The 16,946-nt window shown below is 37.8% G+C and overlaps 1 protein-coding gene across 6 annotated transcripts in view; it reads left to right on the forward strand.

Annotated features, from left to right (window-relative positions):
- The window catches only part of VPS13B (vacuolar protein sorting 13 homolog B), a 765,002-nt gene that overhangs the window by 648,803 nt on the left and 99,253 nt on the right, over window positions 1–16,946 (forward strand). For all 6 annotated transcript variants that reach the window (XM_068526229.1, XM_068526230.1, XM_068526225.1 and 3 more), the window contains exon 40: window positions 10,708–10,904. In XM_068526229.1, the coding sequence (XP_068382330.1) occupies window positions 10,708–10,904 (197 nt within the window). The remainder of the gene's footprint in view (window positions 1–10,707; window positions 10,905–16,946) is intronic.

Raw genomic sequence — 16,946 nt, forward strand, 5'->3', positions numbered from 1 at the left:
GCCATTATTAAATGGTGGGTTTATACTTTGAAGTAGAAGCATAAAAAACTGACATGCTGCTATCAGAATACATTTTATTTTTAATTAACTATTGAAAAATATCTCTACTCAGTTGCATTTGTTTTATGTGATGAATATGTTTCTCCTCTTATAAGTAATTGATTGTAGAAATGTTCTTCATGTTTAAAAGGACAGTTACTTAGGTCCAGTAATAATCATAAATAGAAACCACATCTGTATTTATGGAGGCAAAGCTGGTTTTTTACCTTGTTAGGTTTTAATGTTTATATTGCTCTTTACATATCTTAATTTCTATAATAATATATAGATGTCCATTTATCCTAATTTCTATAATAATATATAATAAATTATCCTAATTTATGTAATGATACAATGTATATATACATTGTCTCTTTCAGTCACCCATCAATCCACTATTTTATGCTCAGACCTCACATTCTATATTTTAACTCTCCACTTACCTACTGTCTAGTCATCAATTAAAAACTCTTTATCTACCTCTAATTTTTCTAGTGCATTCCCCACTAGGGAATATATTTGGTCTTATCACCACTTTGACATTGTGATAAATATAGTGTATCCTTTTACTTGCTGAATGAGATAAAATAACTTTCTATTAACAAAATAAGGGTTTTACAACAATTAACTCTTTCAAAAGTTATCAACTAGGAATGTTCCAGTGTGAAAAACCCTTTTCCCACCCAGGGGTGTAGGTCAGAAAGAATTCGAAGAAATCGATACTTGAGGCAGTGGATAACAGAAAACTTTAAAGCTAAACAAAAGGCTCAAAAGGAAGAGCTGGGGAATGAGATGTCCACACAGACTTTGAAAAGTTCCAACAGATTCCTGGGAAACTAGGAGGATATGTACATGCATAAATCTGTGCACTTACCCCAGGCTCTGCACATGCTAAGAATGACCTAAGAAGGCCCTGTGCTCTCACCTCAGGCTGACCTTAAGGCTCTGCACAAGCAGGAAGGGAAGGCCAGGGGAGAGTTGAGGGCATGCCCTAATAGGCACATAGAGCCCCTCAGCAGAAACTGGGTATACTTGTTGTTTCCAGGCCTTTAAGGAAATCTCTGTCTAATTATTAACTGACCACTAAGCTCACCAAGTAGAGACTTCAGTGGCCACATATAAAGAAAACAGACTTTTTAGAATTAATTCATAAATGTTAGTAACAACAACAACAAAAAAAAGAGAACAAATATCAATGACAAGAAGCCCTGGGGAAGGGAGTCTGATTTCCACAGTTGCCATTATTTATTAATAATATAATAATAGTAATATAGTTAATATTTATTAATATAATAAAATTTTATATCATTTAAAATGTCCAGTTTCCAACAAAAAAGTATGTGCTCTGCAGAGAAACAAAGTCTGACCCATATACAGAGGAAAAAAGTAATCAATAGTAACTGTCCCTAGGATGCCCAGATGTTGACCTCACTAGACAGACTTGAGCTGTCTATTTTGAATATGTTCAAAAAAACCTAAAGAAAGCCTTGTCTAAAGGACTAAAGGGAAATATGAGAATGATGCCTCACCAAATAGAGAGTATCAATAAAAAGATAGAAATTGTAAAGAAAAAAAAAAAAGAAATCCCAGAGTTGAAAAGTATAAAAAGTGAAATGAAAAATTTACTAGAAGGGCTCAATAGCAGATCTGAGCAGGCAGAAGAAAGAAGCAGTGAATTTAGAGATAGGTCAATTGAGATTATTGAGTGTTGAAAACAGAAAGATAAAAGAATGAAGACAAGTGATCAGAGCCTTAGAGACTGTGGAGTACCATCAAGTGTACCAATATGTGCGTGAGGGGAGGCCTAGAAGTTAAGGAGAGAAAGGAGAATAAAGACTATTTGAAAAGCTAATGGCTGAACACTTCCCAAATTTAATTAAAAACATTAGTCTGCACATCCAGGAAGTTCAATGAACTCCATGTAGAAAAAACTCAAAGATTTCCATACCAAACAGTCAGCCTATCCAAAAAAAAAAAACCAAAAACCACCCTGACTGCAACTAGAGAGAAGTGATTCATCATATATAAGGGATGCTCAGTAAGATTAACAGCTGATTTCTCATCAGCAACCGTGGAGACCAGAGGCAGAGAGATAACATATTCAAAGTGCTGAAAGAAAAAGGTAGCTAAAGAGAAAATAATTGCCAAATTAAGTAACTATAAATGACTGGGATTAATGGTAAGGGTCAAAATGTATTCTGCATTCAGATTTCTTTCTATGAATCTACTTTAAAGAAACTGAAACTGGAAATTGTAAATGATACATTATGGAGTCTATTTTTCTTCTTTAATCTAAAGGTAATTAAAGAGCAAAGGATTTATAGCCAAAAGGTCTGCCACTTACTAAATGTGTAACCTTGAACATATTACCTAACTTCTCTAAGCCACAGTTCACTTATCTGTAAAATGGGAATAATGTATTCCTCACTAAGATAATATACAAAAAAAGTTTGTAAATTGTAAAAGGCTGTTCTTCTACCACAGCTTCCATCAGTATTTTTATTACTGCTACTACCAAAATCACGGATGATGATGGAAAAGTGAACTGTTTTACCCCTACTGTACTGACCTGTTAATTGGTGTCCTGAGAAATCTGGAAATGTAGTGGGAGGAGTGATAAAGATGGTATCCTCTGATGTAACCTAGCCTTAATAACTTACTACTGAATGGAAGTTCCAGCTTTGTGCTAACCAGCCCTACACAGTCAGCTAGGCTCTCTATTTCGTCATAATATAAAGGAAAGGACAGTTGAATCAGATTGATAGAATGTGTCACTTGCTAAATACTACCACCTCTTTATTATGTACGTAAATACAGGGAACACACTTCCTCTGTATCCTTTTCTTAGGTTGCTTGGTGGCACTGAGTGGGCAAAGGGGCAATGGCCCAGCTTTAGCAGTCCCTGGACAAAGAATTCAGACCTGTTTATCTGTGAGCAGATGGGCAGTTGCAACCCTGCTAATAGTCTTGGCAGTACTATTAAATAATAAAAACAAATTAAGTGCCAAAATATTCTTTGTACCAAAAATATTTTTAAATGGCCAACACACATGCAAATCTTCCCAAATTAGCCATCAAATGGAAACAAATCTTGGAATCATATTGTAAATGCAAAAATACATGTGCTTTTACCAACTGGCAGATATACAACCTAAAATATATTCATATGCAGAGACCACATATGCTTAGAGTACAGTTTATTATATATGGCTGGCTAATTTTTTAGGTCCTGTCAAATAATGGATAGGAAAACAAAATGTAATAAAAATATATATAATCTTGACAGTCATTTGAAATGTACCATGTGTTACATGTGGAATGTTTTCCAGTGAAACCAATTTACTTGTTCCCACTTCCCATGACTCAGTACTAGATATTTAGGCTTTCTAAACTATTTTTGGCAACCAAACTTTCTTGGAATAGTCATCTTTCCTTCAAGTTATTCAGTGCAAGCATTAATAATAAATCCTCAGTTATAGATACGTAACTAAAAATCATTCACATCATCTCCTTCAAACCTAAAAGCACAAAATAAAGTTATTTTAAATAGATCACACAAAATAGAGCCCAGATTTATTCCTGAGAATAATTAATTGCTGCCATATGAATCACAATGTGACTGCGTTAGATTTTTAGTTTAATTCTGTTACTACTAGATGAGAGATCAGCTGGGCAATGTCTACCTCTAACTGAAAGGCAAAGGAGGATTAGTGAGCTAATGAAAAGTTTGTTAAAAGTGGGTGTGATTGCAAAATAATTCGAAAGGAGAGCTCAGTATATAAAACAAGACCTTTTTAGAACAGAAGACTGTAAAAAAGATTATTTTTTCAGCACCTATCTTCACTCATAAATTTTAAGACTATTTATTGAGCATATACCATGTACCTCACTCTGTGCTATGAGTTTATTGGAGAAATAGCTGGAGTTCGTTAAGAATGCTTGTCAGAGAACACACGGAATGCAGCCAGGCCTCAGGAAGGAGCAGTAGGCTACTTTTAGAACCACAGCCATCGTCCCTACCCTCCTAAATGAGGTCTTAATTCCAACACATGCCTCGCTTCCCTCTTTCCTAGTCACTACCCAAACTGTAAGATTTAGCCCCTCTTGCCTAGATACTGATTTGTATCCCCTTTTCCTTCTCTTACCAAAACTCCTTTCTCCTCTACCTCCCAAACCCTTCCACTGAGCCCTCTGGAACACCTGTTCTGTGACTAGTGAACTTCCCTAAACCTCAGCCTCTTCTTCAAGAATTTCCTCTACCTCTTCACCTTAAATGAAATCCTGCTGTCCCCTGGGACTCTGTCCACCACTGTCACCCGCCCTGAGGTGGAAGCAGTTTATTCTCCCACATCGTTTTTTACCTCCGGGTCAGGAGATAAGGTGTTCTGCTGCTCACCTATGCCACTTGCCTGTACTCTTCTCCCCTCCTGTAAAGGCTTCCTGCTTTTTTGAGACTCCTTCCGTCCAATTATATCATCCTCACCCCTCTTCGTTGTTGCCGTCTGCTATTTGGTCGTTTGCCCTCATTCTCAGAAGTCTTCAGCCCATGGCCTCCAGCCTTTTTCTTCACTGCCGTCGACATCCATGTGAAAGAGGCAGTCAGAACCCCAGCTCCTCACTCTAGTGACCTCCTCCTCCACTCCGTCTCAGTACTCACTCCCACACACAAGCCCTGGGACTTGCCAGCGTCCCAAACTGCTCCACCTCCTAAATCGTTCATTCCAGCATCCTAATCTTACTCACAGTCTTTCCATCTCTCCAGCCCGCTCATTCGGCAAGCCCCAGTACAGTCATTCATTAAACCGTATAGAGATCCATAGTTCTCTGCTTTCTCCCGATCCATCAGCTTACTCTGTTTTCACATCCCCTTTTAACCAGTTTACGTTCTTAATTCGTCATTTAAAACACCTTCTTGCAAATAAGTACCCTGAACTTCATTGTTCTCTTTCTTTCCATTACACTCTCCTGACGAAAGGCTAAGCCTGGTTGAGTCTACAGGTATGTATCAACACAGTTAACTCCCTCTTCAACTCTCGAGAATAGCCAACTCCATACTCAAGATTTCCACTTGGATGGCTCATTGATGCCTCCAACTCAGCTTGTCTAAAAATGAACTTACGATCTCCCCTCTTCCACCTGACACCACAAACCTACTCCCCAGTGGGACAAATCAATCTTACCCATTCCAGTAAATGACATCAGCACCCATACAGTTGCTTGGGCCAGAGACCTGGGGGTCATCCTTAACACCTCCCTCTCCTATACCTAATCAGTCAACAGATTTTTCTCCCACATACCACTCCATTGCCACCAACCATACCATAAGCCATCTACATTTCTAGCACAGATCACTGCCTTAGCCTCCTAATTGCCTGTTCACATCCGTGCTTGCCCCATTCTCTTTTAATACATTCTCTACACAGTATCCAGAAACTTTTAAAAACATAAATTTGACTTTAAGCATTGCTTCTTTGCTTAAAACCCTTCAAAGAGATCTCACTGACATTAAGATAAAGTCCAAAATCCTTATCGTGGACTAAAATAATTTAGTTTTTATTATCTACATTTCACAGATGAGGGAACTGAGGCCCAGGGTCATTAAATAAGGTGCTCAAGGTCATAGAGCAGTGATTAAAGGTCAGGACCAGGATTTCATCCGAAGTGAATGTAATACCAACAAGAGTTTTTCCTTATGTTGGAGAAATTTTAAAAATAAAGATTATATCTATATGATTTATAAACCTGTGGCTCAATATATATTTCAGTGGACAGTTGACTAAAATTACCTTTAAAATACTAATTGTACTGAGTGTTGTTATCAGCTTTTCTTTTGAGGTTTTGAGGACAAAAATGTTCTTAACATGGGGGAAAGGATTAATATGTGACTTTTGCAAATGCACTTATAGGCATACAATCTTAAACTTTTTAAACAGAAGTTTCATTTATTAATACCCCTTTATTAACCAAGGGAAATAGGGCGTATAAAGGAAAATACTGACAAACACGTAACACATATTTTATGATGTATTTCTATACTAGTTCTCTGTTGTTTCCTAAATTTTGAGAGTAGCCTGGAATGTTCCAATTGAAGTATGTAACCTCAGAACCAGCCTCACACAAAGTTGTGAACTAAATAAAATTTTTCTTTGGCTTTCTTCCAAATCTCTCTTTTTGAACTTTCACAATTTCTCTTTGCCTAAGCCCCAGTGTTGGTACAGTTTACTTTCATTGCCCTTAAACTACCTAATGGCTTTCCACAATGGTTCCCAGCTTGCATTGCCTTTTATTATGGATTTATTCCAACTCTCTCCTGTACGTCAAAACTTGCTAGTACTTTTTCTTAAGGCCTCACTCTGCTTTCCAGTGTGACGGCCAATTTTCTTAAGCTATTATACATTGATTTTCTTTTAACTAATTAATTTATTTATTTTTGCCTGCGTTGGGTCTTTGTTGCTGCTCACGGGTTTTCTCTAGTTGCAGCAAGCAGGGGCTACTCTTCGTTGCGGTGCGCGGGCTTCTCATTGCAGTGGCTCCTCTTGTTGTGGAGCACAGGCTCTAGGCGTGCAGGCTTCAGTAGTTGTGGCACACGGGCTCAGTAGTTGTGGTGCACGGGCTTAGTTGCTCCACGGCATGTGGGATCTTCGCAGACCAGGGCTCGAACCCATGTCCCCTGCATTGACAGGCGGATTCTTAACCACTGAGCCACCTACTGTATATTAGGTGGAAGTCCCTATTGTATATTAATTTAATGGAGAACTTCTGGAGACAATACCAGAAACAAGTCTTTTTTTCACCCTATTTGCTGTGTAACCTCTCTACCAAGAAGATGATTTTTGAACTTTACATTCTGTTAATTTGTTACTAATAAAAAAAAAAAAGATAGGTATGTTAAATGCGCTTTTCTAAACTCATTTGCCCTCTCCCATGAGATTCTTATGTGTCTCACCCCACTTCCCACATCTTATCCATTTCTACTTATGACTTTCTTAAGCTAGAGGACTGACTTACTGGCAGTCTAGAAAAGAGTTAGGCAAGGAGATGTTCCTTTATCTCTCAAGTAATAGGCAACATACAGGGAAATATTTTAATAGATATGCAGCAGAAAACCATATTGAACTATGATTACAAGGTTCCTGAATATCCAGGCTCCAGGTTTATTATTATTATTATTTTTTATTTATTTATTTATTTATATATTTATTTATGGCTGTGTTGGGTCTTCGTTTCTGTGCGAGGGCTTTCTCTAGTTGCGGCAAGTGGGGGCCACTCTTCATAGCGGTGTGCGGGCCTCTCAGTGTCGCGGCCTCTCTTGTTGCGGAGCACAGGTTCCAGACGCGCAGGCTCAGTAGTTGTGGCTCACAGGCCTAGTCGCTCCGCGGCATGTGGGATCTTCTCAGACCAGGGCTCGAACCCGTGTCCCCTGCATTGGCAGGCAGATTCTCAACCACTGCGCCACCAGGGAAGCCCAAGGTTTATTATTTTCTTCCCACAGGTCCAACCCATTGTTAAGAAATCTAACAAGCAGGACTCTTATTCACAACCTACCTGATTCTTTTAACAACACCCAAGCTTCAGAAGTGTTCTTGGAGCATGAGAAGGATAAATAATTAGTAACTAACATTTCTTAAGCTTTTATTATGTGGTATTAAATGGAAGGCTTTGTCTCTTTTAATCCTCACAACAATTCATGAGATAGTTCTGTTATTATCCCCTTTTTAGGGATATGAGTACTGATGTTAGAAAAATTAATTTGCCCAAGAATTCATAGCTAATGGAACTAGAAATTGAATCCCATTAGGTATAACTCTAAAGTTTATGCTTTAATCTTCTATGCTTCTTTGTGGAGAATTTTTAATGTGCCATGGATGGACTGAATCACCCAGGATATGTGTATTCGTTCATTCATGAATTATTCATTCATTCATTCAGCAACATTTTTTGAACATTCACTGTATACAGTTTGCCAGGTTCTGTGAAAATCCAAAGCTTAGCCAAATGGAAATCATTCCCTCAAGGAATGTGTCTACCAGCGAAAATGTCATGTATAGAAATAACTGTAACATGAGGTGTATAGTGATAAGAGCTATGAAACAGATTCCCATTTTTAAAAACTTTTGGAGTTCAGAAAAGGGAAAGCATTTCTGCATCTGGGAGGTGAAAAGGCTCAAAGAAAGTTGGTATTTCATTTGGACCTTGATAGATGGGAAAGATGTAAACATTAGACAGTGAGAAACCAGGGATTCTACGGGTATTTGAGGCTGAGAGACAGTATAGGAACAAAGACCCAGAGAGGGGAAAGTTAGAAAAATGTATGTCATGGAAGGCAAGAAGAGGGAGAATTTCAAGAAATGGTGGCTAAAAGTAGAGTTTATGGATATGTCACTTGTCCTTATCACTAACCAAAACATATGCTCTGTTTCATCACACTGTTAGCCTCTTATGCTTATCCATTTTGTGCCCCTTTCTTCCATTTAGCACGTTGCCATACATGGATGTTCAAGTCCCTGTTTAAGGAAAAGAAACTCTTATAGGTGGAGGTAAAATTTATTCCCATTCAAAGATTTAGAATCACTTATTTAGGAAAGGAAGGTTAAGGAGAAATCTATTCATTCAGGAAGCTTTTATTAATATCCTATTATGTTCCAAAAACTGTTTGATGCTAATATTTTTAAAAATAATATGCCATTTTTGCCTTAAGGATCACAGAGTCAACTAAAGGAGACAAACATGTAAATAAGGAATGGCGAAATGTAATGACTTCTATGATAGAGGAGTGAGTTAGATATGGAAGTGACACAAGAGAGGCAGTGACCGGTTCTGAGAATGGTCATAGTTAGGAAATGCTTCCAAAAGAGGAGACACATCTGAGCCCAGTCCTTTTTTTTTTTTTTTTTAAGACAGATGGGATCAACTCACATGTTCTATTCTGAAGCTTTGTTTTTTTTTTAAGTTAATAATATATCTTGAGTGTCTTTTGTGTTAGTATATATAGGTATTCCGTATTCATTTTAACGGTTGTACAGATTCCAGTCTAGAGATCTGCATGTTATATTTAATTCCATATTGATGGATATTTGTATTTTTCCAATTTCTTACTAATACAGTACTGAAGTAAATACACACACGTGCACACACACACACATACTTGTATTGGAATATCTGTAAAACAAATTCTTAGATGTATCCTTCCAAGCATTTAATAGATATTGCCAAATTATTCTTCAAAAATAATGGGTAGAAATGCTTTTTCCCGCACCTCTACAGAAATTGGAAATGTCAGTCTTTTCAAACTTCCAGATTAATAAAGAAAAATACTACATTATTGCTTTAATTTTAATTTATGTAGCTATTAGTGAAGTTGAGTATCTTTGCATGTTTACTGGCTGGTTATATCTTTTCTTCTGTGAATTAATTGCTGTCAGAATCTGGGATTTTACCTTATGCAAGCTAATAAATTAGCCTGTTAACGTTTTATGGATGCTGACAGAAAATATTAGACTTTTGGGTCAGAAACAAAGAATATTATTGCTCGTGGCACAGCAAACAGTGTGTGCATCATGTTTGCATTGGTTTCTCTTGCCCCCAAGTCCCACAAGGGCGATGCAGAAGGGCCCCCAGGGGGATGCTCTGCATGCAGTAGATAAATGGCACAGCATGGAGAATGGAGCTTGTCAAATCAACCTCTTTTAGAGCAAGTCTGCTCTTTGTCCTGGAAAGAAACTTTACCTCATCACTCAAGGATACTTTCTGCAAACAGAACCTGAGAAATGGTCCCTGGTAACAGCTTTCAGGGCCTTGCATCCTTTGCATACCTGGCAAGAACATGCAGGGACGTTCAGGGCCTCTTCCAACAACTTTCTTTGCTTATTTTTCTATATGCTTACTTATCATTTTCTCATTGATTTGTAAGAGCTCTCTGCTATCGCAACAAGTATTTGTAGATCTGTCATTAACTATTACCTGTTTTATCCTAACCTTGCTTTTTATTAATTTTGATGTTATCAGTTGTGAGGTTTGTTTTGTTGTTTGTTTTACCATCTGCAGGTTTCATGCCATACACAGAAAAGGCTACCCTATTATGATAAAAATATTAAATGATTTTTTCTCTTATGTTTTCAGCTTTTAGCCTTTAATATTTTGATCCTTTTGGAATTTACTTACATATAGGAATGATGTAGGGACCCACTTTGGTTTTACCAAATGGCTGACCAGTTCTTGCAACCTCATTTCCCATCTTTCCCCTACTTGTTTGAAATGGTACCTTCATCACATACTAAAATTTATCTGTACTTACGTATTATTATTTTTTTCTTCTTCTAATCTATTTGTATGTTACTACTCCAACCTTATCTTTTAATTTTAATTAGTATAGCTTTATAATAGACTTAGCATCTGGTAGAATTTGTTCCCCACTCTTTCTCCTTTATTTAAAAACTTTCTTGACTGTTTCCACATATTTTTCTTGAATGAGTCTTTTGAAATAAAGTAGGTAAACAGGATGAATGCAACTATGAAAAGAAATCCTAAACTGCTGTCCTTTACAACTGTATCCCCTTTTAAAAGTCTCATTAATGTTATAACTTTTATGAAGATTCACGTTGCATGTCAACAAATACAGAAGCATCATTTCTGCTTGCATCTTCTAAAATCTTTTTTCTTTTAATATAGATTCCTTGTAGTTTGGAGTACTGGGATGAACTCCAGAAGGTTTTTGTTGCATTTCGAGAATTTAGTCTGTCTGAAAGCAAAGTTTGTGAGCTGCAGTTGCCAGATATCAATGTTGTGAATGACCAGAAGAAACTGGTATCCTCGGATCTTTGGAGAATTGTGTTGAACAGCAGCCAAAATGGAGCTGATGACCAAAGGTAACTCAGTGAACAAAGTGAAAAATGAAATAGTGGCATTATACTAGGAAACAATCGTCAAGTCATCTTATCTAGTGGCCCCTCACTTAGCTATATCGCAGCTGTCTAGCAGCTGCATCTGTCTAAACTACGGATGAGAACCAGGAAGTGAGATAGAAGCTGATGTTTCAAAGTCTGTGTACTAAAATTCCTGTGTTTTACTGTGAGCTCTCTCTAAGAACCTGTTCCTTAAATATAAAAGGAAAAAAGAGCAAAAAACAAACTTCAAAAAAAAAAAATCCAGTTATCCTGAGCTAAAAAATATAGAGGAAAAGAGCCATACACACTTCAATAGACTCTTAATGACACAGTCATCAATATGTGTAAATGTTAACCCTGGGGCATTAAAAGAAACGTTAAGTAAATTGAATTGTCTCCTTCTTTTTGGAACTACTTCCTTCTTAAGGGGTTTTTAAAAAAACTTTAAAAGACAGACCTCCAGACATTAGGAAAACTTGACTAACCAAAATAATTTATACTCAAGATTTCAGATAGCCAAAGTTTTATTCAGCTCTTGAATCTATTTGACTATAGTCTATCTCTAGAGCTATAGACTTCAGGTATTCTGAATCGTGTCCCCAGAACTTCCTGTTCTACACCGCCTACAGGATATCTGGTTAGTGACAAAACAGGGCCAGATTGTCCCTAATTCCAATGTTTGCCTGCTTACTACATCCACTAACTTAGAGTAGAGAAAAAATGGCTTCAGCAATTTATTCTTCAAGTGCTCCTTCTAGTTTACATATCCTTATTATGTCTTTCTGTTCATGCTCCCCTAAATGACAAGGAAAAGAAAGTAAATCACCATCAATGGAACAGTTTTTCGGGTCATATAATATGTGTACTATGGGCCTGTGCCTATCTTGCTGCCCATCACTTTCAATGTCCTACCTTCTAATTCTCCTGACGAGTTTGCTCTAGCATTATCTTATTCTTTGCATATAATCCACCCCCGTTTTTTCCCCCCAAACAGCATTTTGACACTAACAAAAAGAAAAAAAATCCACCGTTTCAACACCCTGCGATTGAACTGTTTTCTCTTTTTTGTTACCTTTATTTTTGCCCATCATTGTATGCCTTTACAGGGTTATAATCATAGCACACCATTTTGTATTCTAATTCCTGTTTTATATTATAGATAGTTGTGAATGCTTTCTCTTTTTGTAATTAATAGTAATATATGTTCATTGAAGAACATCTGGGAAATAAAGAAAATAATACCACCCATCATCATATCACACCGAGATAACCTCTGTTCACATTAGTCTGTAGCATCACAGTCTTTTTCGTTGATTACTTTGTATGCTTAATAATAATACGTTTTTTACTTTATGGTTTCTATTTCTAGGTCATTTGGGCTCTTTAAAAATAATTGCCTTCCCAGTATATTACCTAGTAATGTACGACTGGTGAAAATATATTAGAGGAGTGGGGTCTTGATTTTACCTGTATGAAATGCAGCAGTGAAAAGAACACCACCCATCCTGGGAGGAGTTAGCAGATGGATAGAAAGATTGCCTGTTCTAAGCATAGGTTACCTAGTCAGAAACCAGGAAATCTCAGAAAACAGAGCTATGGGTGATGGAATTTTTTTAAATCTGAGTTTCATTATTAGTATCAAGTTAGAAATCATTTCTTGATTCTGATTATCAAGGAATGCATTTTCATCATTGAAACAAGCATTTTGGACAAGGTTAATTCCTCTGAATCTGAAACATTCATAAAAATCACTTTGTGGTAAGCTTAGCACTGCAGAAACGTGGAACCTTTAGGGACTGGAAATTTTTGCAGACAGTCAAATTTAGGCAGTTTTTCACCAAGCTTTCGACATTGTAATCACAGATCTTTTGTCCTCACCTCGGATTTTTCAACTTGCCTAATATTTCACAATTGATCTTGCTTTAAATTGTTTGACATTAAGCATTTTTTAGGTAGAAATTGATATTAGTGAAATTAAATTTAAAGAGCTGGTTTAAAAATCAACATAATAAAACACTATTAAGACATTTTTCAAAAAGGACAGTAAATAAATTTCATCCAGTTTCTTGAAGGAAAACATCAGTGCTTTGATGATATGTCGACATTTCACGTAGAAATAAAAGTGCTACAGTTAGATCCAGTATATTCTGTCATGAGAAATCTAAAAGTGGACAAAAACCTGACACTTTTATGATTAGAGATTATCTTCTCTTAAATAATATTTATGGTTTGAGAAGGATATGCATCAGACTGTTGTACATTACTGGAAGAAAGTTCGTAAAAATAAGTCCCATGAAGCTTAATCTAAAAAAAAAAAAAAAAAAAAGGCGTCTTGCCCACAATTGTCAAAAGTGCAACAGTGTAGGATATTTAGTGGTAATGGCATCACTGTGTGTATGTAAATAGAAGCACTATTTATTAGAGATTTTCAAGTTAGCAGACCTGGGTTTAAGTCCTGGCTCCATCACCAACTAGCTGTTTGTCCCTGAGAAACTTGATTTCTAAGCTGAGGCCTTAAGGAATGGGTAGGAGCTAACCAGTCTGAGGGGTGGCAGGTAGCCTTCGGTACAAAGGACTGGAGACCAAAGATTCACTCTCTTAAACCTTGGTCTGTTTATCCCATACAGGCATATTATCTTTAATTCAGTCCCCGTGTATTTGTGATAATTATTTTCCACTATCTTTAATTAATGGTTTGCTTGATCATATGAAAATGAATGATGGGTAACTGTTGTTTTTTTCAAGGTAGCATGGGAAGGAGAGTAACTTAAGCTTAGTTTCCACAATAGTATTGACCTTTAGGAGAGTTCTCTTTCTATTTGTGGTGCACTGGACTGAAGCAAGAGATACAGCCTTTAAGCCCTGATCAGGGTATCCATTTCAGCTATTTATTTTTAATCTCAGCATGTATGTATTTGCCCACCCCCACTGCCCACTGCTGAAGCCTAAATAAACCCCTTTTCCCAGTAGGTCCTGACAAGAAACAGACAGCACACTCAGACTGGTTAACTGAGGAGAGTTTACTGTAAAGACTATTTACAAAAGTGTTGGCAAGGTGAAGGGATAGGACAGTACCCTGAGGCTAGAAACCATGGGGAACCATCCCACTCTTAGTCCTGAAAGAGCCAGGTAATAGAGCCATTACCAAAACTAACCCAGAATGGGTGGTTGTAGCTGTTTTTGGTGGAGGGACCAGCAACGTGCAGAGACGTGGCTAAGAAGGAGCCAGGAGAATATGAGTCCTCCCGCCACTCTCTTCACACCTTCTGATCTCCCTCGGGCACCTTCCACTGGCCGAACCAAAAGACAAGCCGAGGACAAAGCAGCTTGTTGATACAGTCAGGGGCAGAGAAGAGGATGGGGAGGGGTAGAAAGCGGATTTAGAGAGCAAACAAGATAGCCAGCAAGCACACGATGTATTTGGAATTTACAGTTTCTTACCTAGTGATGGGACCTAGGTGGAAAGATGAGAAATGGCTGGTGGGCCCAACTCTCAGGCTTTGGGCCACTCTACTAGGTTCCCTGAGTTTGGTATCAACCAGATGTCTTCTGATGGACCAGAACAACTTTCTACTTTGTTTCCCCCTCTTACCCTCACCCCAAATGGCTAACTCCAGAAGTATGTGACTATCTAAAGTCACAAGTTACAGGCAATTATTGTGTTACACAGTAATAACTGTGAAGATCTTGATATATATGTCCAGTTAACTTTATGACAAATTGTTTGATGATAATGCTAAACTGTTTACCTGTGCCGAGTCTTTGGTGGTTTTGTCTGTATTACATGGTCACTTTCTCACAACGTTAAAACGTGAGAGTAGGTTGCTTACAAGGACTTTTTATCCCCACCCCCGAAACGTTGGTTCATAGAAGAAGGCATCCTGGAAAAAGAAGTGTGTGGCTCTTTCTTCGTGTGATAAAAATGGAAACTGTTGAGTTTTTTAGAGTGCAAAATAAACAAAAATAAGATTTTCTCCTTCTCCCTAAAGATCCTGTAAGTCGCTGTCCACTCATATTTAGTGATCTTTGAGACAGTGGTCCACAGCTTTTTGTGTATGTGAGGAAGAGATGCTTTTTATTTACCAAACCTTCATTCTTGTGTGTATAGCCAGTGCAGGAATCAGAGGGAGAGCGTTGTGATGGTAAAGTCCCTGGATCATTTCCTTTCTCCTCACTGGTTGAACTTTCTCCTACCAGAAGGTCACTGTGGCCTCTAGATAATTGTTTGCCTCCATTTGGCTACTCGGATCTGTACTTTTAGATGTACCTAAATTTGCTGGGTACCATTTTTTTTTAACCTTTTGACTTTCATAAACCATTCAGACAACAATCTTGATGTTTGGAACTGCTTTGCCACCTTGTTACAAGGTATTGACAGTAGTTCCCTGTGCTATGCAGTGGGTCCTTGTAGCTTATCTATTTTAATTTTTTTTTAATTTATTTATTTATTTTTGGCTCTGTTGGGTCTTCGTTGCTGCACACGGGCTTTCTCTAGTTGTGGCGAGTGGGGGCTACTCTTCGTTGCGGTGCACGGGCTTCTCATCGCAGTGGCTTCTCTTGTTGCGGAGCACGGGCTCTAGGCACGCGGACTTCAGTAGTTGCAGCACACGGGCTCAGTAGTTGTGGCTCGTGGGCTCTAGAGCACAGGCTCAGTAGTTGTGGCGCACGGGCTTAGTTGCTCTGCGGCATGTGGGATCTTCCCGGACCAGGGCTCGAACCCATGTCCCTGAATTGGCAGGCTGATTCTTAACCACTGCGCCACCAGGGAAGCCCCGCTTATCTATTTTATATGTAGTAGTTTGGATCTACTAATCCCAAACTCTTAATTTATCCCTTCCCCAACCCATCCCCCACTATCCCCCTTGGTAACCATAAGTTTGTTTTCTATTTCTGTTTTGTAAATAAGTTCATTTATATCATTGTTTTTTAGATTCCACATATAAGTGATATATGATTTGTCCTTGTCTGGCTGACTTACTTCACTTAATATGATAATCTCTAGCTGCATCCATGTTGCTGCAAATGGCATTATTTCACTCATTTTTATAGCTGAGTAATATCCCATTGTGTATATATACTACATCTTCTTTATCCATTCATCTGTTGATGGAATTTTTTTAATAAAATAGAAACAATCAATGTGAAAAGGACAAATACTGTATAATTCCACTTATGTGAGATACCAAGAGTAGTCAAATTTATAAAGACAAAAGTAGAATGGTGGTTACCAGGAGATGAGGGAGAGGAAAATTGTGTATGGACTTTCAGTTTGGGAAGATGAAAAAATTCTGAAGATGGATGATGATGCTAGTTGCACAACAATGTGAATGTACTTAATGCCACTGAACTGTACACTTTTCACTGGTTAAAATAGTGAATTTTAAGTTATGTGTATTTTACCACAATTTTTAAAATATATTCAGTAACCTCCCCCGGCCATTTTATAGGTGTACTAGGTTACAACAGAGGTGTATTTCTTATTTGGGGTTAGAGTTAAAACATTCCCCAAAAAAGACAGATCTAAGGTGTAGAGAGAACGTGGTGTAGCAGGCACACACATCGACCCTTGTCTTCTCTCCTCCATGCGGTGCTCTCCCAGGATGGACAGGACAGTGTTTTTGCAGTAGGCAGGGGAGAGTCTAGGTGAACCAATGTTGAGAGACAGTGCCACAGTGGGATGAATGACAGTGTGATATTGTCAGATCCCTCTTGGGAGCTAAAGGTAATCACCAGCAACTAACATTAAACTAAGTAACCAGTACAGTACCCTGTTTGCCAACCAGGAAAAGAGGGATGAGATTTTTTTTCTCTTGTGGAGTGATAGACATTATGCTAAGCAGTTTCTATGTAGTACCTCCTTTAATACTCAAAAAGTAAGTCCAGTTACTATACTTACTTTACAGATGAGAAAACAGATTTAGCTAGATGATAATTTGCCCATGATTACAGTGTAAGTGGAAGCAGTGCAAGCATTTTCATCTCGGTTTTCTTACCTCAATCATTCTCTGCTTAATCTCTATGCTA

The sequence above is a fragment of the Eschrichtius robustus genome, chromosome 17 (assembly GCF_028021215.1).
Source record: "Eschrichtius robustus isolate mEscRob2 chromosome 17, mEscRob2.pri, whole genome shotgun sequence".
Classification (NCBI taxonomy): Eukaryota; Metazoa; Chordata; class Mammalia; order Artiodactyla; family Eschrichtiidae; genus Eschrichtius; species Eschrichtius robustus.